The sequence below is a fragment of the Podarcis vaucheri genome, assembly GCF_965113315.1.
Source record: "Podarcis vaucheri genome assembly, chromosome: 9".
In the NCBI taxonomy this organism is placed as follows: Eukaryota; Metazoa; Chordata; class Lepidosauria; order Squamata; family Lacertidae; genus Podarcis; species Podarcis vaucheri.
In genome coordinates this window covers 1,910,598-1,937,901 of record NC_138767.1, presented here as the reverse complement: position 1 = coordinate 1,937,901, position 27,304 = coordinate 1,910,598, and the positions used below count along the sequence as shown (strand labels likewise).

The following is a 27,304-nucleotide window of genomic DNA, read 5'->3' as shown; positions in this document are numbered from 1 at the left end:
TAGCAGTTTGAAAGCACGTCAAAGTGCAAGTAGATCAATAGGTATCGCTCCGGCGGGAAGGTAAACGGTGTTTCCGTGCGCTGCTCTGGTTCGCCAGAAGCGGCTTAGTCATGCTGGCCACATGACCCGGAAGCTGTACGCCGGCTCCCTCGGCCGGTAAAGTGAGATGAGTGCCACAACCCCAGAGTCGGCCACGAATGGACCTAACGGTCAGGGGTCCCTTTACCTTTAAGGAAAAATGGGACATTCCGGAATCAAATCAGAAACTGGGATGGCTTCTCTAAATCAGGGACGTCACTGGAAAACAGGGACACTTTGGAGGGTCTGAGATTGCCAAGCAGTGCCCCCCTCTGAGCACAGGAGTGAGATGCTGGCAAGGCCTCCCTCCTGTCAGCAATTGGGCTGCAGCATCCTGCCCTCGCTGCAGCACCAGGGAAGCCCCCCACGGAGTGCATTGCAGCAACCCAGACTTGGAACAACCAGCACATGAGCTGCTGTGGCAAACCTCTCCGTGTCCAGGAATGGCCGTAGCTGGTGAAGCAGCCCCTCAAAGGCACTTCCAGCTGTTAACGGAGAAATCTGAGGGCTCCCTTGGACAAAAAAAACCCAAGGAGACCAGCCAGGAATACCAGAGCAAAACAGCAGCCAGTAGGCTTGGTCTTTATTGAAGACTGTTGTGACAGGACTCCCACCTGCCACCAGGTGAAAGAAGATGGAGGCCCCGAACAAAAGAGCCCCCCAAACATTTATTAGCTGCTAATCCCCATGTTACACCCCCCCAAACTACATCACTCATACATTACAGTTACATCATGAAAGGGGAGGTCTGGTGGCAGTAATCTGAGCATCCAGGACCCTGCCCCATGGTTCCCCTTGCCCTCCACCAAACACCCATCAAGTGTAACAAAAGAGAGATTTACATTTCCCTGTTTCCCAGCCAAGTTCATCACACCCTTTTGTCTTCATCTGGGTTTGTTCTTTCTGGAATGGCTACCTGTCTGACACTCAGGTATCAGGAGGCCAGGAATTATCACTCAGGCAGAGAAGCTGCTGAGTAGCTGATCTCACATGTCTATAGGAATTTCTGAAGTTTTCCCAGTGAGCCAGTACATAGATACATTTATCAGTGAATTCTTACATTTGGTATCGTGCAGCAAGGCCCTTTGAATAGCTAGGAAGAAACTGTGATGAAGTGTTTTGTGGGGACAAGTCACAAAAGCGATTGTGCTGATTTTGGTCGTGGGCTGCATGTGCATGATATCTGCTGGAGGGGCAACCCCCCCAACCTATACATAAATTCCTGCAACACAGCCCCCCCCCGCTTGCGCACCCACAAGCTGACAGTCTTGCCTAGTGGTCTGTGTGCACGTGTGACTCCAGCGGTGTGGTTTTCCCCCTCTCTTTCTCCCCAATGTAGGAAGAGAACTTGGCGCTGGTCCAGCTGGCCATCAAAGCCAAGTGCTCCGTGGGTGACCTGGACACCCTTGTCGCACGGCTGATCGATGAGGTCATCGCGGACTGCAGGTAGGGGTCTGTGGGGCCGCCAGCCTCTTTCTGTGGGGTTGTTACGAGCCGGGTTGTTTGGCTTGGAGGGGGTCCCTGGCAGCAAAGAATGCCCTCCTTCTGACTGGGAGCATCGGCCGAGCCAAGGCACGGATTCGAAAAAGCGATATTTGAGGCAGGTCGTAAATTTCCACTCGGTGGGCTGCCTACCTGAATGGCCTCATTGTGTTTCGGGGCAGACCCTCAATTGGGGGGGGGGGCAGACAGCCGCCTCCAGTTCACGGCCTCACGACTGGTTCCTAACTCATACCCTCCAACATTTCTCCCAGGAAAAGAGGAACGTCCTACAGCAGAATGATGGTTTTACTTTTTACACCCCTCCCATCTGACTGGGTTTCCCCAGCCACTCTGGCCTGCTTCCAAAATATATATAAACATAATAAAACATATTTTTTTAAAGCTTCCCTCTACAGGATTGCCTTCAGACGGCTCAGGGGCCAGGTAACTCCCTACCCTCCAACATTTCTCCCATGAAAATAGGGACGCCCCATCTCATAATGATAATTGTACTTTTTATACCCTGACTGGGGTGTTCCAGCCGCTCTGGGCTGTTTCCAACATATAGAAAAACATAATCAAACATTCAACATTTTTAAAAAAATGTTTTATATACAGGGCTTCCCTATTCAGATGACTCGGGGGTCACATAACTCCATACGTTCCAACATTTCTCCCATGAAAATAGGGACGTCCTAAGGAAATGAGGGATCAAACCAGAAACCAGGATGGCTTCTTTAAATGTTTAATTTCCCCTGGAAAATAGGGGCTCTTGGAGGGTCTGCTAACTGGGCATCTGTGGCCCGTTCTCGACAGGTTTGCAAAAAACCCCATGAGGACCTGCAAGGATTGTGGTCGTTTCCCCTTTGAAGAGGCTGTGTGCCTTACAAAATTCCCCCCTCTCCCCCCAAAGAGTTATTGGTTCTTGGGTTCACATTTGTGCCCTGTAGGCTTCTGTGTGTTTAAGGAATATCACATATTCCAGCATGCAGAAAGAGACAGAGAGGGGTGTGTGTGTGTGGGTGCGCGCGCGCTGGTCTCTTGCAACGAAAGGCGTCTTGCATTGCCTGAAAAATTTAACAAAGGTGAAGCAGGATTTGGTCCATGCAAGCTTATCTCATGGAATCAAAGAATGGTCAAGTGGGAGGGGACCCCTGGGGTCATCCAGTCCAACCCTCTGCAATGCAGGAATCTCAGCTCAAGCATCCCTGACAGATGGCCACCCAACCTCTGCTTATAAACCTCCAAGGAAGGAGAGTCGATCACCTCCTGAGGGAGTCCGTTCCACTGTTGAACAGCTCTTAACTGCCAGAAAATTCTTCCTAATGTGGAGACAGGATCTCCTTTCTCTTCCTTTGATCTGTTTGTTTGGGTCCTTCCCTCTGGAGAAGCAGATGTGTGTTTCAGATATTTGAAGAGGGCTACAAACAAGCAGAAGGGATAATAATAATAATAATAATTATAAGAATTACAATAATAAATAATTGATGATAATAATAATAAAATTGGTGATAATAAATAAATAAATAAATAAATAAATAAATTGATAATAATAATATTGATGATAATAATAAAAATAAAATAATTGATGATGATAATAATAAAATTGTTAACAACAACAACAACAACTTATTACTTATACCCCGCCCATCTGGCCAGGCCTCCTCAGCCAATCCCCACAAAAGGAGATTGTGACTCAAGAGAGGTGCTGGACTCCGTCTTCTCAGAGGTTTTGAAGCAGAGCTTGGATAGCCACCTGCCATTGGGTCCAGTCGTGGCCGACTCTGGGGTTGCAGCACTCATCTCGCTTTACTGGCCGAGGGAGCCGGCGTACAGCTTCCGGGTCATGTGGCCAGCATGACTAAGCCGCTTCTGGCGAACCAGAGCAGCGCACGGAAACGCCGTTTACCTTCCCACCGGAGTGGTACCTATTTATCTACTTGCACTGATGTGCTTTTGTACTGCTAGGTTGGCAGGAGCAGGGACCGAGCAACAGGAGCTCACCCCGTCGCGGGGATTCGAACCGCCAACCTTCTGATCAGCAAGTCCTAGGCTCTGTGGTTTAACCCACAGCACCACCCGCGTCTCCAAACCCTGGGTTAGGCTAACTGGGAGCCGCTGGCAAAGTCCAAGCGGCAAAGCTGGAAACGCTCCAGGAACAAACTGCTTGATATGTGAGATGGGTGTCACTGCATCTTCCCAGCTCCTGGTGTTTTTTTCTGAGCCCCCCCCAGAAGGAGCTTCTCTTGCTCTCTCTCTCTCTTTTTGCCCCCCCTCGCTGATGCTTCTCTCCCCTGTAAGAAGATGTGCTTGTTTGCAAACGGCCCAAGACACCCCCGGGTCTGCTGCGCGCGTGTCATACGTGACCTGGGTCAATTCCCGGGACTTTGTTTTCCCGGAGGGAAGCCTCCTTCCAAGAAAAACTCAATTAAACCAGGGGGAGATATTGCTGGCGAAGCTGCCAAGCCGGCGTTTTCTGCAGGCTGGGTCCTGGGCTCCCTCTCTCTCCCCCTGGCCTGTGGTCTGTCGTTTCCGCTTGGAATAAATCACTGAGCCACAGCAGCTGTCCTGGGAGAAGGGGAAATGATGTCGTGTCGATGGCAACAGCAGGGAAGGCGGCGGTTGATCAATGCAGGGTAGTTTTGGTCCAAATAACAGGCAATTACCGGACAAAAGATGTCTCAGGGTCCAGAGTTGGCTCCTTTCCATCTTTTCACGGGAGACGGTCTTCGCTTTCAGCTCAAACCTTTGCTAAGTTCTCTTCTCCTTGCAGCTCACAGCCAGGAGATCCTGGAAGAACTCAGAGGGTGGTTCCTTGACAAATTGTTGCAAGAGGCAGACAGCACTTGGGGGGGGGGGGGAATTAAAGCTTGAAATAAAATTGGCACGAGGCTCCAAGCCCAAAGGCTCCTTTGCAACAGAATGGCAGAGCTCTATTTTGGACAAAGCTGAAAACAGAGGAATCCCCTCATTTTATAAAACTTAAATTGTTTGTTGCCTTTGATGCAAAGCATAGTCTGGGACGCGGGTGGCGCTGTGGGTTAAACCACTGAGCCTCTTGGGCTTGCCGATCAGAAGGTTGCCGGTTCGAATCCCCGCAACAGGGTGAGCTCCCGTTGCTTGGTCCCTGCTCCTGCCAACCTAGCAGTTCGAAAGCACGTCAAAGTGCAAGTAGATAAATAGGTACCCCTCCGGCGGGAAGGTAAACGGTGTTTCTGTGTGCTGCTCTGGTTCGCCAGAAGTTGCTTAGTCCTGCTGGCCACATGACCTGGAAGCTGTACGCCAGCTCCCTCGGCCAGTAAAGTGAGATGAGCGCCGCAACCCCAGAGTCGACCACGACTGGACCTAATGGTCAGGGTTCCCTTTACCTTTACCTATAGTCTGGAATAATAAGTCCTTTGGCTTTAATTGGACCTGTATCGCCTGAACGCCAGCTTCCGGGTTAGGGTGGGATATTTCATTTTTAAAAATCTGTATCATGTTGTTATATGTTGAAAGAATTTAATTTGAAAAAAACGCCTGTGGCCTTATCAATCTGAACATGTCTGATCTTGGAAGCTAAGCAGAGTTAGGGTTGGTTAGTACTTGGATGGGAGCCAACCGGGAATACCAGACACCGTAGGTTCAATAATATTTTTTTTTTAAGACAATGTGCCTATGCACATTTACTCGGGAGGAGGGCTGGGGTTTCTGACAGACATCTGAACAGGATGCTAGGTTAGATGGGTCTCTTTGGACTCATCCAGTCCAATGCCCTTGTTGTGTTTACCATCTCGAACCCAAGAAGTTGATGGGAATAGAGCTGTCCTTTGAAATTCACACTTCTCCAAATTTTGTGATAAAGGAAAGGGCGTCTCTAGGCGCGTGCAAAGTGCATTTCCAATGGAGGGCAAAGAAAGGAAGGTATCAGATAGAGGCATGAAGGGTGGAAAGATTTCAGATTTGTACAGGAAGGCAACCAATTCTGCTTTGGTTTGTTCAATCAAAAAGAAATGCTGACTCAAGATGCTTGTAGTCCACCTTTCCAAGCAAAGCTTCTGAAAGTTTCCAGCTTGTAGGATAAAAAGATCACAATGCAATTCAGAATAAGTATCTCAGGACTAAATGCCAGATAAATTAACCCCCCCCCCCGAGATGCTGGGAATTGAACATGGGACCTTGTGCTATGGCAGGGAGGAGCACCAACCTATTGCAAATATTAATATCGCACAGTTTCAAGCAATTGGATGCATAAAAACGGACTCCTTTTGGAAATGCAAATTCTCCTGACCCAGAAATATGATGCAAAGATTTACTAACTAAAACTTCTCCCAAACAGGTACAAAACCAAATCAATGGTACATCGAAATGATTCCATGCTTTGCCAAGCATGGGCTCAGCATCTCCTTTAGATATATAATATAATTCTAAACGGACCTAGGTTCAAAAGTCTCTCTCCTTACAGCCTCCATCTGCCTGCCTGCCAGCCTCAGGCTGTTTCTCCTCTAGAGGCATCATTAGCGAATCCTTCTTTGACTTTGCCCAGGAATAAAAAACCAAGACAACTCCCTTCAAAATGGAGATTTGCAATTGAATACCTTGATCGTGCGATCTAAGGTTAAACACTCACGTATAAACTAGCAGAAAACGCTAACAGTTAATTATTTTTATTTTTTAATATATTTTTATTAGTTTTCAGATTTTTACAAATCTGTCCAAATTACTTTGAGTTATTGAGTTAATTAATAGCCTGCTAAACACCCAGTGAGCTTTCGTATACCTCAGGGGAATTTTCCAATGTCAAACCTTTGAACAATACACATGCTGGCATTCTCTTTATAGATCTATCATTTTTATTAAATCTCCAAAAATATTCCCAAACATTTATCATCATATACACATTTTCTTCTTCACTTCCTGCCCCCCACTTTCCCGATGTTTGCTTTTGTACTTCTTTTTGCTAGCTGTTTTAGCACATACAGAAACTCCGCATTTTAGTGTGCAATTAAACTGTTATCCTTAACATGTCCTCTCTGGGGTCAGCCTCGCACCGGGAGGTCCTTCTCGGCAAATCCTTGGGATGATTCCCTCCTGCTCTTTGCCCTCCACAGCCAGCCGCTGGTGGACGTCACCCAGAAGCCAACCAGCACCCATCTGGACAAGTTCCTGTATCGCTTCCGCAGCACCAATCTCAACCAGATTGTCGAGGCAGCTCTGAGGTTGAAGCATGAAGACTCTGACCTACAGATGGTGCTGGACCAGGCAGAAGACTGGCTCTCCAGGCTGAAATCCATGGCGGAGGAGGTGAGGGCCTCGCCTCGCATTTGTTCATTTCATAAAGTTTGCACATCGCTTGCTTCTATAAAAAGAACCCTCAAAGTGGTTTGCAAAAAAGATAAAACAAGAGGAAAGGCCAACAATGATCAAAGGCTTTCGAAAAGTTAAAATAACTTTTGGAAAGTTGAAACCAGTTTTCTAAACATCTGGGCAGGGCCGGATTTAGGTTTGATGAGGCCCTCAGCTCCTGAAGGTAATGGGACCCTTTATATGTCCAGCTGTCCTTTGTCAACAACAAATTGTCGCTGTTTGGGTTGTTGAATATATGCTATATGGTAATTTATGGACCCAATAGGTATCTACAGCCATTGGCAGATGTTGCCCTGCAACCAGTCCGTGCAGAATGTAGTCACCCTCTTTGCCGCCTGGCTTTTCTCACGAGTAGGGTTGCCATACATTCGATTTTCCTGGACATATCTGGAATCCTGTGGTTGACAGCAGTGTCCATGTGAAAATCGGGGAAATGTCCGGGAAAATCCAGGCGTATGGCAGCCCATATCGACAGTGCCATTTTTTTTTCTGTTTCCCCATAAAAATAGCTTTAAAATGCCTTTTTCGTGATCTTGCCCAAAAAGTTCAACAGCTTTGCCCCCAAACCTCTTTTCCAGCCTCAGAACAGCCTGCCGGATGTGGTCATCTGGATGCTGCAGGGAGACCGGCGCGTAGCTTACGCACGGGTGCCAGCCCACGAGGTCCTCTTTTCCCGGAGCGGGGCCAGTTGCTGCGGCAAAAACTGCGGGAAGCTGCAGACCATTTTCTTGAAGGTAGGCTCCGTGGGCCAAAATGTCTTTAAGGAAAAAGGAAAGAAAATCAATTCCTTTTGTGAAATGTTTAGGGCGCCGGATTGCAGAAATAACGACCTTGACGCAGTTTTGCAAAGAGAGAAAACTGTAAAATGGTTGGGATAAATACACAGTAATACTTTAAAACGTACCCAAAGTTAAAATACCGAAACAGGTTCAAATTCTGATAAGCAATAAATAGTTTTCATTTGGAAATATTATAAACATAAGGAATATTATAAACATAAGGAGCTGCAGAAAGAGTGGGAGGGGAGTTGAAATACGATATACGTAATAACTTGATTTTTAAGAGTGTTTTGCTTTTTGTTTGTCGTAAAATGAAAATTATAAATTATATATATATATATATATATATATATATATATATATATATATATATGCAGGTTTTGGTGTCTTCGGGTGTCTTCCCGTGTAAGAGTCGGGGTGTCTGTGCAGACACCCTGACTCTTACACGGGAAGACACCCGAAGACACCAAAACCTGCATTCCTGTACCCGTGAAAATCTACGAAAGCAAATATATATATATATATATAATTTCTTGCCAACTTCCTTAGTAACTTGGGTAGGCTTGTTTTTAGCTGGTGCCCTAAAGAGTTGATATCAACCAGCAGGGAATTCCCAAGTTTAGGCACCACCAAACGAAATGATTGACACCCCAAAATAGGGATGGGATGAGACTTGGGGGGGGGGGCGAAGTGGGGCTTTCAGCAAGAGCTGTGATCCAGTCGTCGCCCTGGAAGGCAGAGGGATGCTGGATTTTGACGGCTTCTTCCCGGTTTTGTCTCAGTGTCCTCAAGGAGAGGTGATGGGGCCCAGGATCCCGGCCCAGATCCGGGTGCAACTGTGGCTGGGGCTGGCCGTGGACGAGAAGGAATTCAACAAGTCGGCTGAGGGGAGGCTCTCTGTCTTTGCGGAAACGGTGAGCCAAATCCTCTTTGGGTTGAGCTAGGCTTGGACTTCGTGGAGTCATAGAATGGCAGAGTTGGAAGGGAATCACAAACCCTCCAAGCGCCTCTATTTTCCAGGGACAGTCCTGGATTTACAGAAGCCGTCCCTGTTTCTGATTTGATTCCAGAATGTCCTGCTTTTCCTTAGTACATCCCTATATTCATCAGAGAAATGTTGGAGGGTCTGGAGTCATGCGACCCCCGAGTCAAGGAGATAAGGAACTAGGCAACCTTTATAAGACACCTGAAGGCAGCCCTTTGCGTGGCGAGTTCCCGCCTCCCCCCAGTGGAAATAAAGACACGTGACACAATTTTTAAGGTTAATGGGCTAAAAAAGGCCACAACTTTATTGGTTACAAGGGATGAGCGGTATTGGCTTGGGCATTGGTCCTAACCGACTATATCCAACTCCAGCCCGTCTGCTTGAAGTTCGGGAAGGGTTAACCACCAGTAGGGGGAGTCCTGCTGATGCACATCAACTAGGAACTCCCCTGGGGTCACTGATAGGGGGCGTGCCTTGGGACCTCACCTCCCTAGGTTTCGGACAGGACCACCCCCCCCCCGGAATCCTTTATCGGACTACCCTTCAATAAGCGTGGCCGGTGATGGCGATACCTCCCCTCTTCCATCTACAGAGCAATACCAATGTCTAACCTCCAATACCCAGAACGTTGTGATGATTTGCTACGAAGTAGGTGAAAACCAAGTGGCTGGTGCCAATTTGCCAAGTGGAAAAATTCCTACCAGGCCCCTCAATGGCGACCAACCAAGGCCCATAGCAAGGTCAAGGAACGAAAACCTTAAAGGAACAGGAACAGCTGGTAGGCGGAAAGAGAGGGAGATCCCTGACAGCGCTTGCCTTAAATAGGGCAGGCCATGCCCCCAGACCAGCCGATTGGCTGGCCAGGGGGTGATGTGGCCGGGGATTCCCCCAATCGCGCGGCGGCTGGGCCGTGTAGCCCGCAACTCCACCTCCTCTGCAGGGCGGAAGTGGCTTTATAGTTTTATTACGTTTTTATATATGTTGAAAGCTGACTGGGCAACCCAGTCAGATGGGCAGGATAATAATAATAATGAAGATAATAAGAACTGGATGTCCCTATTTTCATTGGAGAAACGTTGGAGGGTCTGGAATCACAGCTGAGGAACCTCTGACCGATAGCTGTCTGGCCTCTGCTTAAAAACCTCCAAGAAGGGGAGAGCCTACTACATTCCCTGTCCACTGTTGAATACTTCTTGTTGTCAGAAGGTTTTTAAAGTCACAATCTCCTTTCTTGTCATTGGTATGAAGGGCATTTGTTTTTTCGTTTTTGCCTTTGAAAAACCTTTGCAGCCAAAACTCATTTTTATTTGCACCTAATTAAAATATCCTTCTGCTTGTACATCCACGAGGCTTGTTTTCAAAGGTGATCTTTAGTCCCCCCCCCTTGTAGCCCTTCTGCTGAAATGGAGAATTATGCTTTTAGTCCTCAGGATTACAAGGGGGTCTTTGTAGCCCTTGATAAGGGCAAGTCCATGTTTCCTTGACTTCTACCGTCAGACAGGCAGATGCATAAAATACATGGAATCACCCAGAGCTGTTTGGGGAAGATTGTTGCAGACACTTACCTGCAAATAAGTCCCAGGGAACTGAATGGGATGGCCCTAAACGGCCTCGGTCCTGTATACCTGAACGACCCCTGTCGTTCTGCCCGGATGCTGAGGTCCAGTGCCGAGGGCCTTCTGGTTGTTCCCTCCCTGCGAGAAGCAAAGCTACAGGGAACCAGGCAGAGGGCCTTCTTGGTGGTGGCACCCGCCCTGTGGAACACCCTCCCATCAGATGTCAAAGAGAAAAACAACTACCTGACATTTAGAAGACATCTGAAGGCAGCCCTGTTCAGGGAAGTTTTTAATGTGTGGCGTTTTAATGTATTTTTAATCTTTGTTGGAAGCCGCCCAGAGTGGCTGTGGAAGCCCAGCCAGATGGGCGGGGTACAAATAATAAATTATTATTAATATTATCATCCTTTCAGGAGTTTTTGAACAGTGAAACATACAAAAGCAAAGCTTTTTGGCCAGTGAAGCAAACACACCCCTCTCCTATGATACACAGCATCCAAGGGCAACTCAACGACACAAAGGCACATTTTCCATCAGATCTGACATTTCCCTCTTGCAATAACGCCAGTGTTTCACAGGGTTTCCTGTGTGTGTGTGTGTGTGTGTGTGTGTGTGTAGGGGTGTGTGTGTGTGTCAGGGTCTGTCCTCTTTGGGGATTGCCTCACCCCTTTCCTTGCTTCTTCTCCGTTAAAACACTTTCCCCCTTCCTCCTTTCTCTTTCCCGTCTCAGTATGAAAACCAGACCAAGCTGGCCTTGGTTGGGAACTGGGGCACCACCGGCTTGACCTACCCCAAGTACTCGGATGTCACCGGGAAGATTAAGCTGCCAAAGGACAGCTTCAGACCCTCCACTGGCTGGGCCTGGGCCGGAGACTGGTTCGTCAGCCCCGAGAAGACGTGAGTACAAAGAATCAGGGGGTTGTCGAGTTGGAAGGGACCCCTGGGGTCATCTAGTCCAACCCCCCAGAATGCAGGAATCTCAGCTCAAGCATCCCTGACAGATGGCCATCCAACCTCTGCTTAGAAACCTCCAAGGAAGGAGAGACCCCTACCTTGCAAGGGAGACTGAATGAATTTTATTATTTCGGTCACAGACCAGTTCCAGCCCACATACAATAAATATCAAGGAAGTCATAAAACACGATAGGGGTACATTTGCATTTGCAATTAGTTATAACAGGGACAATACAGATATAGCAACAGTTAAAAATATATATAAATTAAAACATATGATGGACTACAAGGAATTGGCGGAAATGACTGGTAGAATCCGAGACCAGGGAGAAGAGTCGGTGGAAGAAGATTGGAAGAAATTTAAAGACTATTTACAGAAGTATTGCAAAATTAATGAATGTTAGAAGGATGTTTGAATGAAGCTAAGCGGTTTCTAGCTGTAATGATATAAAAGAATATGGAAAATTGGATTTTTAAATAGGTAAAAATTTAATGTTATAATATATTAAGATCAAAGATCAGGATAATAAGGAGGGAAGGAAATTGCTGAATTAATTAACTGAATTGGAATACAAAAAAGGGAGGTATGAGGAGGTCAGGGAAACAAGGATATGAATGTAAGATATGGAAAGGTTGATTTTTTATTTTTATTTTTTTATCTGTGTATTTATTCTGTATTTTTCTTGTATTTTTATTTTTGTCTTTTATTCTTGTATTTTTTGCTTTAATGCAATTCCTTTTTCTGAAACTTTAATAAATATTTATATAAAAAACAACATAGTCACTAACATATAACCTAAAATTATCATTTAAAACCTAAATCGTTATGATAGCACAGCTTGTTCCCTAAGTTTTATGGCAATCCTACAGAATTTGGTTACCCTTAACATGATCTCAGGATCCTTGTCCTCTGCCAGGGATTTTAGACATTGAAGTTCGGATTCATTTGGAGATATTTGCGTAATAAATACCGAGCGTATATCCCCGTAGAAACGACAGTTTCTACCTCCATCAAGCCGCAGGGGCAGACTCGTTCCGTGTATGGTTTACCCTCAGATCTGCCCTAGCAAGGGAGACTGTTCCATTGTCAAAGAGCTCTTAGAGTTCTTCTTGATGTTGAGTTGGAATCTCCTTTCTTGTTGTTTGAAGCCATGGGTTCGAGTCCTACGCTCCGGAGCAGGAGAAAACAAGCTTGTTCCGTCTTCTGTTCAATGGCCCTTGAGATAAGATAGTTTGAGAATTATCAGCTGTTCAGCCCTCTGCTGCTCTGGCTTAGCGCCAGTGGAATTTTCCAGTGGTACCCCGCTAGCAATACACATATGGAGCTATTTTTGGTGTCAATGCACAACCAAACAATGATACTTACCACTCCCCGTCATCTCTCCATCCCACCCAACACAGGTTGCTGTACGATGTGGATGCTGGGCACATGAGCTTCGTGGAGGAAGTCTTCGAGAATCAAGTGCGCCTTCCGGGCGGTCAGTGGATCCACATGGCGGAGGCCTACACTGACGTGGTGAGGAACCCCCTCTTGGGACGCTTCTGTAGAAACTGGCTCCGTTGTGTGGGAATGTTCAGGGATGCAGGAGAGGATATATTGTTTTGATTATAGCCTTTCCAACTTGTGATAACAAGGTCACAATTTAGCAGAGTAACATTCCCCCCTTTTAAACTCACAGCGGATGCGTTTGCTCAGGCTCGCTAAAGCCTCTGTAATAACTGTTCTGGTATTTCCCCCTTATTCCCTCATAAAAAGATAAGACACGACACAGTCTTCTATAAAAGTATAAAAAGGTTTACTCACACATCATTCTGTTCACAATAGGATCCCAGAAGGCAGACTTATCTTAGAAAAGTAACATATACCAAGAAACTATCTCATAAGAAGACAGTCCCTTTGTCCTCTCTTGGCTGGAGGCCAAGAGAGCATCTTTGGCTAAGCAGATGTTGCTTCTTCGATGCATGTATTCACAGAGAGAGAGATGGCTGCTCTGCCCTGTGCTTTTGTCATTACCTGCACAGGTGAGGCCACACCCACCTCTAGTCACATGCAGAGGAAGTCTGTCCCAGCCCAGAAGGAAACAGGAAGTTGACCTGCTGGCTGGACAAACATTCCTCCCCATGTGTAAACATGTTCACTCTAGGAATGTTGTACTTGACTGGTCTTGTGTTTCACATCCCACATGTTGGTTTAGGGGAGCTTTCCACAACCGCCACCCTTCGGAAAAGGACTGGGTTTCACGGGCTCCCTCTCTTCTTTTCCAGAATGGGGAGAAAGTCCTGTCTAAGGATGAGATCGAATGTCCGATGGGATGGAAATGGGAAGACGTGGAATGGGACACGGATCTCAACAGAGCAGTCGATGAGAGAGGTATTTTGGAGGGGGGGATCCCTGTTTCCTTTAAATCTCCTTTACTCTGTCCTCCGTGGCAATCGTCCCTTGGTGGGCAAAACCTCCTCTTGGATATTCAATCTTCCTGGGGTTTGGTTGCCCTCAAGTTAGCAGACTCATCTGGTGGGCTTTGGCCGGTGCAGATGTTCCAAGCGCAGTTCCATACGCTAAACCTTTTGAAATCTGACACGTCGGGGCCCATTTCCAAGATACTGCCCCTGTGTTTTCACCCCATGGAAATTGCCAAGTGCGAAGTGGTCCCCCTTGCCCACTTAAGAGGTCAGGTGTTCCTTCTGGCCACTTCCATGCCCCCTTTTATGTCTTTTTTTAAAATAAAAAAATAGATGTTTTCATGTTTTATTTAAGCATATTTACAAACAAACAAACAAACAAACAAACAAACAGGTACACACTTAACCCCGAAAACCAAAGAGAGTAAAGGGAAAGGGTAAGAAAGAAAAAAGGATGAAGTACCACACCCATTTGACTCCCATCCACCAGCACTTGTCATCTTTGAGTCATTTAAGTTCTTATTTACACTGCATATCATTTATCGCTGTGATTACTTCTTTTATAGTACTGTTATGGTATAACATCAAGTTACCTTACAAGCTTAGTCTAAACATATCAGCATGTTATCTTTAGAACAGTGTTTGTTAGTGTTTGTTCATATATTCTTCGAACCATAACCATTGCACCCTTAATTTCTGGTGTGTTTGAAATCTTATTACCGCAGTGAATTTTGCCAAGTCTATAGACTCTGTTAGTTTTATTAACCAATCCTCTTTTGTAGGTATGTGATTTCCTTTCCAGTTCTTTCCAAGGAGTATTCTGGCTGCTGCGATTGCATATAGGAATAATTTTCTCCTATCTTGTGCTACCTCCTTTCCAACTCTGCTCAGCAAGAATTGTCTTGGGGTTTCCCCCCTATAGGTATTCTGAGCATCTTTTTTAATTCTACAGGGATGCAGCTCCATTATTTTTTTTTTACCGCATCCCTTATCTGTCTTGTCTCCAAGGGTGGGAATACGGCTTGACCATCCCGCCAGACCACAGGCCGAAGTCCTGGGTGCCGGCAGAGAAAATGTACCACACGAACCGGCGCAGGCGATGGGTGAGGCTTCGCAGGAGGGACCTGGCGCAGAGGGAAGCTGTGAAGAAGGTACACCTTTTTTTGGGGGGGGTGAGGTTGTGGGTGCAAGAAAAGGGAGAGCATGCCAAGCCAAGCGAACTGCCTCGCCAGAGTGGTGCATGCTCTGGTTATCTCCCGCTTGGACTACTGCAATGCGCTCTACGTGGGGCTACCTTTGAAGGTGACCCGGAAACTACAACTAATCCAGAATGCGGCAGCTAAAGTGGTGACTGGGAGCGGCCGCCGAGACCACATAACATTGGTTTTGAAAGACCTACATTGGCTCCCAGTACGTTTCCGAGCACAATTAAAAGTGTTGGTGCTGGCCTTTAAAGCCTTGGTCCAGTATACCTGAAGGAGCGTCTCCACCTCCATCGTTCTGCCCGGACACTGAGGTCCAGCTCCGAGGGCCTTCTGGCAGTTCCCTCACTGCAAGAAATGAGGTTACGGGGAACCAGGCAGAGGGCCTTCTTGGTGGTGGCGCCCTCCATATGAAATGCCCTCCCACCAGATGTCAAAGAGATAAACAACTACCTGACATTTAGAAGACATCTGAAGGCAGCCCTCTTTAGGGAAACTTTTAATGTTTAAGGAAAGTTTTTAATGTGTGACATTTTAATGTATTTTTAATCTCTGTTGGAAGCTGCCCAGAGTGGCTGGGGAAACCCAGCCAGATGGGCGGGGTATAAATAATAAATTATTATTATTATTATTATTATAGAATCATAGAATGGTAGAGTTGGAAGGGACCCCAAAGGCCATTTAGGCCAACCCCTTGCGATGCAGGAATCTCTACCAGATCACCCACGACAGGCGGCCACACAACCTCTGCTTAAAAAACCTCTCTTGGTTGTTGGACAATGTCAGCACTGACAGACAGCAAGCAATGGCTCTCCAGGATTTCAGACAGGACATTTCTTTTCTTTTCTTTTCTTTTTTCTTTTTGGCAATTTTTTTGGGGGGGTTTTCAAATTAAAATTTTCCAATAACATATCAACATACAACATACCGTATTTTTCGCTCTATAGGACACACTTTTCCCCCTCCAAAAATAAAGGGAAATGTGTGTGCGCCCTATGGAGCGAATGCAGTCTTTCGCTGAAGCCTGGAGAGCGAGAGGGGTCGGTGCGCACTGACCCCTCTCGCTCTCCAGGCTTCAGGCAGCTATCCGCAAGCCTTCTGAGCGCAGCAGGAGTTCCCACTGGGCTCCGAAGGCTTGTGGATAGCAGCCTGTTCTGGGGGCTGGGGGCTGTGGTCGGGGGAAGCCCGGGCTTCCCCTGTCCCCAGCCCCTCAAGCTCCGGGAGCATCGGCGAGGTTGCGCGCAATCTTGCCACTGCTCGTAGCCCTGTTCTGGGGGCTGGGGTTGGGGGAAGCTAGGGCTTTCCCTGCTCCAGCCCCGTGACTGGGGAAAAAAAATAATAATTCCCCCCCTTTAGGGGGGAAATAATTCCCCCCTATGGTCCGGTGCGCCCTATGGAGCGAAAAATACGGTATTTTAAACATTTTTTTCAGTTCATTATATATCAGACAGGGGACATTCCCAGCCCTTCTTGGAGATGTCACTGGGATTCGAACCCAGGACTTTCTGTATGCAGAGCAGATGCTCAAAGCCACTGAGCCAGGGCACCTTTTGCTGCAGCATCCAACCTTGGGTCTCCTGCTGTTGTTGAATTACAACCAGGGCTGCCATATATCCGGGTTTTCCCGGACATGTCCAGTGCAGCAAAATGTCTGGGGTAACTCAGTATTATGGCAAGCAGGGCGGGTCCCCCCCCTTTGATTTTCACTTTGGGAAATATGGCAACCCCTATTGACAACTCCTGACATCTCCAGCTAGCAGGACCAGCGGTCAGGGATGATGGGAGTTGTAGTCCAATGACATTTGGGGACCCAGAGTCGAGAAGGACTCTCTAGCACTGCCTGACTCCTAGGAGAAATAAAAATATATATTAAAAAATTGGCCAGTAGCACCTTAGAGACCAACTAAGTTAGTTCTTGGTATAAGCTTTTGTGTGCATGCACACTTCTTCAGATATACGGAAACAGAAGTCACCAGGCCCTTATATATAGTGGGAGGGTGAGGTGGGGTTTTTATCAGGAGGGTAGTAGGAGATGGGTGATTGACTCACTGGGTATTCTTAATGGAGAAATCTGAGGGCTCCCTTGGATAAAAACCAAGGACACCAGCCAGGAATAGCAGAGCAAAACAGCAGCCAGTAGGCTTGGTCTTGATTGAAGACTGTCGCGACAGGACTCCCACCTGCCACCAGGTGAAAGAAGATGGAAGCCCCAAACAAAAGAGAACCCAAACTTTTATGAGCTGCTAATCCCCATGTTACAGCCCCTCCAACTACATCACTCATACATCACGGTTACATCATGAAAGGGGAGGTCTGGTGGCAGGAATCTGAGCATCCTGGACCCTGCCCCATGGTTCCCCTTGCCCTCCACCAAACACCCATCAAGTGTAACAAAAGAATTATTTACATTTCCCTGTTTCCCAGCCACCTTAATCACACCCTTTTGTCTTCATCTGGGTTTGTTATTTGTGGGATGACTACCTGTCTGGCACTCAGGTATCAGGATGCCAGGAATTATCACTCAGGCAGAGGGGCTGCTGAGTAGCTGATCTCACATGTCTATATGAATTTCTGAAGTTTTCCCAGTGAGCCAGTACATAGGAACATTTATCAGTGAATTCTTACATTTGGTATCGTGCAGCAAGGCCCTTTGAAACTGTGATGAAGTATTTTGTGGGGACAAGTCACAAAAGTCACAAAAGTGATTGTGCTGATTTTGGTAATGGGCTGCATGTGCATGATATCTGCTGGAGGGGCAACCCACCCCCCAACCTATACATAAATTCTTGCAACAGTATGGTAAACCTGTTGATGACTGTTAACGACTGCAATTAGTCCTACAGGAAAAAGCAAGGGACTTTTCCTAGGAGGTGAGGATCAAAGTTAGTTGGACTTGCTTGAGCTCTTCTCTAGGGGTCTCCCTTGCACAGCAAATCCACCAGCGCAGAGAGGGAAACCCCCAGAAGTTTTATTTGCTGCTTTTAAACCTTTAAATCGAAAGAGACTCATGAAGATGGTGGGGAAGAGGGGCTAGGAAGATGCAGCAAGGAGGACCCAGGTGGAGACTCAGCGCTGTGTGATGCAATTTCCTGGTCCGGATTCCATGGTTTTTTAAAAAAAAATTCTGAAAGGCCCTCATTCCATGAAAGACTCACAAAGGGCTTATTTACAGTCACTTTTCCTCTGCCATTTCCAGGCACAGTCGGTACCTGAAAGCTGTGTCTGTAGCTCTCTTGTTTTTTTAAGCTAGGGAGCTTTCCCTGCAAAAACCTGCTCTTTAAAGCGGAATCGGAGCAAATGGCCGCGGAATACCCCATTTGTTTCTCTTCAGGTCGACAGAGCAGGTTTTTGCAGCGAAATCCCCAGGGCAAAATGGAAAAACAGGGGGCACTCAAGTACGCAGCTTTGAAACACAGAACTGCACCTGGACAAAAAGTCTCAGGCTTGGGTGCCAACTGGAATAAAAAAGCTCCACCCCACATAATTGATCACAAGACACAAAATACACACTATTTGAATGGCAAAAAAGTTTGGGGGGCACCAGTCCCCTCAAATGTTTTATGGGGGGGAACGAAGGGACCTGGGACCCTAGGAATTCCACTCTCCCACCACCAATGGCAGGGTTTGTCTCTCCTATGTCAGCTGGCTGAAGAATGGGCTGACTTTGAGGACGTGCACAGCACAGACACGCCGCTGCGGGTTGCGGACGCTGCGGGTTATGAACGTGCATCCTGAACGGATCACATTCACAACCTGAGAGTCCAGTGTATATCATTTCCCAGTGAGCTTTAACCTTACTACAGGACCACCACATATGATGATGATTATTATTTATTTATATCCCACCCTCCCCAGCCGAACCCGGGCTCAGAGCGGCTAACAACAGTAAAATGATACAACATTCTAAAATCATTTCATTATAAAAACAGTTCAAATCAGATTAATGGCAACCATTGGGCTAGAGTTCTGTGAGGATTACAGAAGGAGAGGGTCAGACTGTGCCTTTGCCTGGTGGAACAGCTCCGTCTTGCAAGCCCTGCGGAAAGATGTCAAGTCCCGCAGGGCCCTGGTCTCTTGTGACAGAGCGTTCCACCAGATCAGGGCCACGACCGAAAAGGCCCTGGCTCTGGTTGAGGCCAGCCTAACATCCCTGTGGCCCGGGACCTCCAATATGTTTTTATTTGAAGACCGTAAGGTCCTCTGTGGGACATACCAGGAGAGGCGGTCCCGTAGGTACAGGGGTCCTAGGCCGTATAGGGCTTTAAAGGTTAAAACCAGCACCCTAAACCTGATCCTGTACTCCACCAGGAGCCAGTGCAGCTGGTATAGCACCGGGTGAATGTGATCCCACGGCAAGGACCCCGTAAGGAGTCTCTCCATGGCATTCTGCACCCGCTGGAGTTTCTGGGTCAGTCTCAAGGGCAGCCCCACGTAGAGCGAGTTACAATAATCAAGCCTGGAGGTGACCGTCGCGTGGATCACAGTGGCTAGGTCAGGGCGAGAGAGATAAGGAGCCAACTGCTTAGCTTAGCACCTTCTTTCCCCTCTTTCCCGCAGTATAAACAGGAGGAGCTGGAAGGAGAAGGCTGGGAATACGCCTCGCTCTTTGGCTGGAAGTTCCACCTGAAGTACTGCAAGACCGACTCCTTCCGCCGACGGCGCTGGAGACGTCGGATGGAGCCCCTCGAGCAAACGGGTGCCGCGGCCGTCTTTGCCCTGGAAGGGGCCCTGGTAGGCTCCCCATATTCTTTCTTTCTGGGTGGGGGGCTCAGCGCCGCCTGTTCAGCTGTGAGTCGGTAGAACGGGGTGCGTGAGGAGCAATGCTTGCACCACCACCGCCTCCTGCCACTGCACACTAGCCCCAACCCCAGCGATGTGCAAAGCGAAGACCCTTGAGGGAAGCATGCCCATATACCGTATTTTTTGCTCTATAAGACGCACCTTTCCTCTCCTAAAAAGTAAGGGGAAATGTGTGTCTGATGGAGCGAATGCAGGCGGGAGGCTCTGCTCAGCTCTCCCTCTAAAGAGCCGCACACACGCTCCGCGCGCACTTTAAAGGGAGTGCGGCTGTTGGAGGAGTCTTCCTCCCGCTGCCTGGGAGAGGCTGCACACAGCTATCCCATAAGCCAGGACAGCTGCACAGCAATCCCTCTTGCTGTTCTGGCTTCTGGGATTCAGAATATTTTTTCCCCCTTGTTTTCCTCCTCAAAAAACTAGGTGCGTCTTATGGTCTGGTGCGTCTTATAGAGTGAAAAATACAGTATGTGCTTGCAGGCCAGGAAGATGTTTTAGGCCTGTGAGGCTGTGGCTGTGCTCAGCCGCCTTCAGATGGGGGCTGATAATTGGCGCAACATTTGATGATCTCTTTTTCCCGGTCCACAATAGAAAGTGTCTGTCAGGGAACTGACATCAGAGCAACAGGAGAAGGAGAGGCTCTCCGATTCTGCAGGGGAAGGTACCAGCACTAGGGGGAGACGTAGCTTGATAGAGGGGGAAGGAAATCAGCGTAACACCAAGGATCCAGGAGAGCAAATGGGGGAAGAGGGGGAAAGGCTCCGGGATTCTTCCTTGGAAGTCAGTGTGGAGAGCACTGGTCCTCCACTACCCACGCCCTCCCTGCGCAGAAGACTCCCGCGCAATGAGAGGCGGAGACGATTGGGTGTCAAACAGCTTTTATGCTGGCAAAGGTTTAAGAAATGCCCACAGACAGATTCTGCTAGCGACTGAGGCAGCCACGCGGAGATGGGCTGTGCAGTCAAGACGGTTTAACCTATGCAACCAAGCTTCCAAATGGGAAAGTTTACGCACAAGTAACTCCAAACCACAACAGTGTCCTTTCATACTGCATCACGGTGTGGTACGCTGGTTTGACATCATCTGATAGGAAGTGCCTACAGAGGGTGGTGAATACAGCACAAGATATTATGGGCTGTCCTGTGAATCTGCTGGATGAAATAGCGGAAGAACGTAGAGAGCCAGTGTGGTGTAGTGGTTAAGAGCGGTGGACTCGTAATCTGGTGAACCGGGTTCGCGTCTCCACTCCTCCACCTGCAGCTGCTGGGTGACCTTGGGCCAGTCACACTTCTTTGAAGTCTCTCAGCCCCACTCACCCCACAGAGTGTTTGTTGTGGGGGAGGAAGGGAAAGGAGAATGTTAGCCGCTTTGAGACTCCTTAAAGGGAGTGAAAGGCTGGATATCAAATCCAAACTCTTCTTCTTCTTCTTCTTCTTCTTCTTCTTCTTCTTCTTCTTCTTCTTCTTCTTCTGCCTCAGGAAAGTGAGGAAAATCCTCAGGGATGATTCACACCCTGGCTGGCACTTTCTTGATCTCCTGCCCTGAAAGTGAAAGGGCCAATGTCCTAATGCTGTTATTCAGATCTACGGTGTGCCCCCATTTGGAACAGGGTGTGCTGTCTTCTGGTCACCTTCCTTCCAAAGGGATCTTGTGGAGTTGGAAAAGCCTCACAAACAGAAAGCCAAAATAAGAGGGACGTCCCATTCCACCATGAAAATTTTACTCTTTATACACCGCCCAGCCCGACTGGGTTGCCCCGGCCACGCTGGGCAGCTACCAACATATAGAAAAAACGTAATAAAACATAAACTTCCCTCTACAGGATTGCCTTCAGACGGCTCAGGGGTGGGATAACTCCATACCCTTCAACATATATCCAGCAAAAATAGGGACACCCTAAGGAAAAGTGGGACATTTCAGGATCAAATCTGGAGGGAGAGATGCTTCTGAATGGTGGTTGCTAGAAACGGCAGGAAGGGACAGTGCTACTGGCTTCAGATACTGCTTGCTGGTCTCCCAAAACGGGCCTCTGATTGGCCTCTTTTGGTGGACCTTGGGGTCTCAAACTTCATAGATGCCCCGTGCAATGTTAAAATTTGGTGCCGCCCCCTCACCTTTCATTCTGCTTCAACCAGAGGCAGGGCCTTTTCAACACTGGCCCCGACTTGGTGGAACGCTCTGTCTCATGAGACCAGGGCCCTGCAGGATCTGATTTCTTTCCGCAGGGCCTGTAAGACAGAGTTGTTCCTTTGGCTTGGAATCCACTTGATCCCCTCCCCCTCTTTCCTTTCTCCTTCTGTGATGGAACTCCTATTTGGGGACTTCCCTGGCTTTTTTCTGGCCCACGTAGGACCAGTCTGGATAGTTGGCCTTGGTGAAGACTTGATGTTTTTATCCCCCCAAAAGTTTTTGATTTGAGTTTCCACTGAAAGGAGGCTACATTTTAATGTTTAAATGTTTTAATGTTGTATTTTAATCTTGTTTTTTAAGTTGTATTTCTATCAATTCTTTTACATCAGGTGTTAGCCACCCTGAGCCCGGTCTTGGCTGGGGAGGGCGGGGTATATAAAAAATTATTATTATTATTATTATGGCACCCCCGATGCTCTGTGTCCCGTGCAACCAAACCTCTCACTCCCCCCCCCCCAAATCCTCCTTCTGGCTGGACCAGATGGCCCCCCCTCTGGCCTGATCCAGCAGACGCTTCTGAGGTCCTTGTGGCATTAACCTCTGGCAGACCACTGGGCCGACCTGGCCCCCTCCAACTAGCTCCAACTACAACTCCCACCAGCGCCGCCTAGGAGACGTAGTGCCGCACAGTCTGACTGTAGCGGCTTGGCCCGGGCTCTGCTGGGCTGCACCTGGGGTTCGGCCCACGAGGTGCCGGGTTCGAGTCCTGTGCCCTTCTGCAGCTGTCCCTGCTTGCGATGACCTCATCCCAGGGAGTCGCAGACACCTGTCCAGGGCTGTTTCCCTAGCTGCTTTAAATGCTGCCGAAATCAAGGCCGCTGTTCGCATGCCTGTCTGGGAGCCTCGCTGTCAACCTCTCCCCCAAAGCTGCCCCTCACCGCCTCCCCCTTCCCACATTTATTTTCTTAACTAATATGCTGGCTTTCTTAAGACATTGGATTTCATAATCTCTTGGCTTTTCAAGGAGCTAATGGGAACCAAAGGACTCCCAGCACAAAGACGCTATTATATTTCCCCCTCCCTCTACCCTAGGATTTTCCTAATTTTTTTGCTACATTTCGTCCTTGCCTTCTTTCTTGACATTTGGAGTACGTTTTAAACAAGTTAATATATAAAATGTAGTCATGTAGGTTTTTTTTTTAAAGGGTGGTTTTTTCCTCCTTTTCCCCTCTTTTGTATATTCTTATTCGCCTGGAGACCGGGCCAAGTTTCCTTTACCATATGACTGTGACTGCACACTCCGCGTCCCTCCAAATGTGGTTCTGAAGGAGGTGGGCTTCATGGCCTCTGCCTGCCCCACAAGATGCCCTCTGGGAAGTCTAATCTGGTGCGGAGATTTCCGTTCTTCTTGCTCCACTTCTTGCCCCTTCTCTTCCTCTTAAGAAGACCCCTGCAGGATCAGGCCAGGGGCCCATCCGGTCCAGGCTCCTGTTCTCTCTCTCTTTTTAAAAGATATTTATTAGAGTTTCCAATTTTTTACAAACAAAAGAAAAAACAAACATAAAAATATTAAAAACACTTAAATTTCACAGCTTATTTTCTCATAACTTATTTCCCCGACCTCCTCATACCTCCCCGTCTTGTATACCCAGTTTAAGTTGTTTATACAGCAAATCCTTATCTCAACATCTTAAATTATTGTAGCTTTAAATTCTTGCTTACAAAAAGAAAGTCGTTTTATCATAGTTACAGCTTGAAACCACTTAATTTCAATCCAGCATCATTCAACATTCCTTAATTTTACAATATTTTTGTAGATAGTCCTTGAATTTTTTCCAATCTTCTTCTGCCGACTCTTCTCCCTGGTCCCGGATTCTGCCGGTCATTTCTGCCAGTCCCATACAGTCAATCAGCTTCATCTGCCATTCTTCCAAAGTGGGTAGGTCTTGTGTCTTCCAACAGGCTCCTGTTCTCACGGTGGCCATGCAGATGCAGCAATGGAGCAAAGAACTCTCTCCGACTCCATGGAAAACCCAGGTCCCATTTGTTCCAATTCAGTGATGAATAGCGGGTTTCCCCGGGAAAGCAGAGAAACAAATAAACAAGCAAGCAAGCCAACCAAAAACCCACTCAGACAGAGACCTCGAAAGCACTGACCTGTGCCTTGAAAATGTGGCACAAATGGATGAGCCCAGACTCGTCTTTTCTCTAAACTAAAAGCTCCCCAACACTGCAATCTTCTCTCACAGGGTAGCAGACCCTGTTTTCCAGGGACACCCCTGATTTAGAGAAGCTGTCTAGGTTTCTGCTTTGATGTCCCACTTTTCCTTAAAGGCAAAGCGACCCCTTGACCGTTAGGTCCAGTCGTGGCTGACTCTGGGGTTGTGGCGCTCATCTCGCTTTATTGGCCGAAGGAGCTGGTGTACAGCTTCTGGGTCATGTGGCCAGCATGACTAAGCCGCTTCTGGCGAACCAGAGCAGCACACGGAAACTCCGTTTACCTTCCCGCCAGAGCGGTACCTATTTATCTACTTGCACTTTAACGTGCTTTCGAACTGCTAGGTTGGCAGGAGCAGGGACCGAACGATGGGAGCTCACCCTGTTGCGGGGATTCGAACCGCCGACCTTCGGATCGGCAAGTCCTAGGCTCTGTGGTTTAACCCACAGCACCACCCGCATCCCAACTTTCCTTAGGATGTCCATATTTTGATTGGGGAAATGTTGTAGGGCATGGCGATAACTGACCTGTCTGAAGGCAACCCTGCAGAGGGAAGTTAATGTTTTAGTATATTTTTATATACAGTCGTAGCTTGGAAATTGAACGGAATCCATTCCGGAAGTCCGTCCGACTTCCAAAATGTTTGGAAACCAAAGCGCGGCTTCCGATTGGCTGCAGGAAGGTACTGCAGCCAATCGGAAGCTCCGTTAGATGTTTGGGTTCCAAAAATAGCTCACAAACCTGAACATTCACTTCTGGGTTTGCCACGTTTGGGAGACAAAACGTCCGAGTACCAAGGCGTTCGAGATCCAAGGTACGACTGTAGGCTGGAAGCTGCACAGAGTAAAATTATCATGATGGAATGGGATGCCCCTATTTTCATGGGAGAAATACTTATTTTGGCTCCGTGTTTTGAGGCTTTTCCAACTTGACAGGACCCTTTTGGAGGCGAGGTGCCCAGAAAACGGCGCCCCCTATTCCAAATGGGGGCGCACCGTAGATCTGAATAACAGCATCAGGACATGGGCTGCTCTCCTCTATTCACTCCAAACTTGGTGTAAAAGGTTCTGTGTACAGCTTCCTCTGTGCATTTAGGAAACTAGCCGGACTCTGCGCTGCCAGTCAAGGTGCTGTCGCTGCCGTAGCCTCAGGTGGCCCCCCATAAACCTTGAGCATTGCACAGCCCGCAATCTGGGTGGCGGCATCCGTTGCATTGTGTGGGAAGCCTTTGCCGCGCCAACTAACGGCCGGGGCAACCTGTGTGTGTCTTTGTGCATGTGAGACACTCCTGGCTCTCAGCTCCCCAGCAGGAGGTGAACTTTGGAGAGGTTAGGAAATGACGGGAGGGTGGGGTGGGGTGGTGGGCCTGGAGCGCCGTCTCGTCCGGCTGCCTTTCAAGCGCCAGTTTGAGCCGGGATGTTTTACGGGGGACTTTCAAGCGCGGCGGCCCGGCTCTGGTTTCATGTTCATTAGGCTGTAAACAGGATGGGGCTGCAGCCAGGACTGCTACTGTGAGGGCAGCTGGGGGGCCGAAAAACAGGCTTCTGCAGGGCTCTGGTGGGGGGCCTTTGGAGGGGATAGCACTCCCCCCCCGCCTTTGCCAAACTCTCCGCCTTGGGAATCCTGGAATAGAAGCCGTGCTCTGTCTTCCAGCCTGTGTGCGTTCATATGTCCGCTGCCCCCCTGCCAACCTGGCTGCCCCCCACCCTCAATACCTCCCTCATGGCTCAAATCCTGCTTGTGGGCTTCCCAGAAGTGGCATCTGTTTGGCCACAGTGAGGACAGGAGGCTGAACCCGATCGGCCACCAACCTGATCGAGCAGCTTCTCCTTACATCCTGCTGCCCCCCTTTTCTCATCCCCTGCCCCCCCGACACCCTGGCAGACCCTCCAAGTGCCCCTATTTTCCAGGGAGAGTTCCAGATTTACAGAAGCCATCCTAGCTTCTGATTTGATCCCCAACCACCCCGCTTTTCCTTAGGTAAAGGTAAAGGTACCCCTGCCCGACGGGCCAGTCTTGCCAGACTCTGGGGTTTGTGCGCCCATCTCACATTTATTGGCCGGGGGCCAGCGCTGTCCGGAGACACTTCCGGGTCACGTGGCCAGCGTGACAACGCTGCTCTGGCGAGCCAGAGCCGCACACGGAACGCCGTTTACCTTCCCACTGGTAAGCGGTACCTATTTATCTACTTGCCCCCGGGGGTGCTTTCGAACTGCTAGGTTGGCAGGCGCTGGGACCGAGCAGCGGGAGCGCACCCCGCCGCGGGGATTCGAACCGCCGACCTTTCGATCGGCAAGCCCTAGGCGCTGAGGCTTTAGCCCACAGCGCCACCCGCGTCCCTATTTTCATTGGAGGGTTATGCGACCCTTGAGCCAAGGAGATAAGTTAACTATACAGTGGTACCTCGGGTTAAGAACTTAATTCATTCCGGAGGTCTGTTCTTAACCTGAAACTGTTCTTAACCTGAAGCACCACTTTAGCTAATGGGGCCTCCCACTGTCGCCGTGTGATTTCTGTTCTCATCCTGAAGCAAAGTTCTTAACCCAAGGTACTATTTCTGGGTTAGCGGAGTCTGTAACCTGAAGCGTCTCTAACCAGAAGCGTATGTAACCCGAGGTACCACTGTACAACCTTTAGAAGATTTCTGAAGGCCTCCCTGTGCAGGGAAGTTTTTTTTTTATGTTTAGCATTTTATTATGTTTTTATATATGTTGGAAGCTGCCCAGAGTGGCTGGGCAAGTCAGATGGGCAGGGTATAAATAATGAAAGAATGATGATAATAATAATAATAATAATAATAATAATAATAATAATAATAATAATAATAATCGAATAAAGGTAAAGGGACCCCTGACCATTAGGTCCAGTCGTGGCTGGATTTGGGGTTGTGGTGCTCATCTCGCTTTATTGGCCGAGGGAGCCGGTGTACAGCTTCCGGGTCATGTGGCCAGCAGGACTAAGCCGCTTCTGGTGAACCAGAGCAGTGCATGGAAACGTCGTTTACCTTCCTGCTGGAGCAGTACCTATTTATCTACTTGCATTTTGATGTGCTTTCGAACTGCTAAGTTGGCAGGAGCAGGGACCGAGCAACGGGAGCTCACCCCGTCGCTGGGATTCGAACCGCTGACCTTCTGATCGGCAAGTTCTAGGCTCTGTGGTTTAACCCACAGCGCCACCCGCGTCCCTAATGGAATAGAACATCCTTATTTCCAGTGGAGAAAAATTGGAGGGTATTCCCTGGTTCCAGCTCTCCTTTCCCCCACCACAGGAGTTCCTTTAAAAAACCCCAATGTTCTTTGGTTGGGCTCCTTGTTGGGTGAATTAGCTCTCCAGCCACACCAGCCATCTTAATTTCTCCAGAGTAGGAACACAACGTA

At 48.3% G+C, this 27,304-nt stretch overlaps 1 protein-coding gene across 7 annotated transcripts in view; it reads left to right on the top strand.

Moving 5' to 3' along the window:
• DYSF (dysferlin) overlaps nucleotides 1-27,304 on the top strand; it is a 185,343-nt gene that overhangs the window by 63,777 nt on the left and 94,262 nt on the right. For all 7 annotated transcript variants that reach the window (XM_082236251.1, XM_082236250.1, XM_082236247.1 and 4 more), the window contains 9 exons: nucleotides 1,418-1,524; nucleotides 6,651-6,843; nucleotides 7,485-7,640; nucleotides 8,468-8,599; nucleotides 10,957-11,123; nucleotides 12,582-12,696; nucleotides 13,446-13,551; nucleotides 14,592-14,734; nucleotides 19,343-19,516. In XM_082236251.1, coding sequence (XP_082092377.1) covers nucleotides 1,418-1,524; nucleotides 6,651-6,843; nucleotides 7,485-7,640; nucleotides 8,468-8,599; nucleotides 10,957-11,123; nucleotides 12,582-12,696; nucleotides 13,446-13,551; nucleotides 14,592-14,734; nucleotides 19,343-19,516 — 1,293 coding nt within the window. The remainder of the gene's footprint in view (nucleotides 1-1,417; nucleotides 1,525-6,650; nucleotides 6,844-7,484; nucleotides 7,641-8,467; nucleotides 8,600-10,956; nucleotides 11,124-12,581; nucleotides 12,697-13,445; nucleotides 13,552-14,591; nucleotides 14,735-19,342; nucleotides 19,517-27,304) is intronic.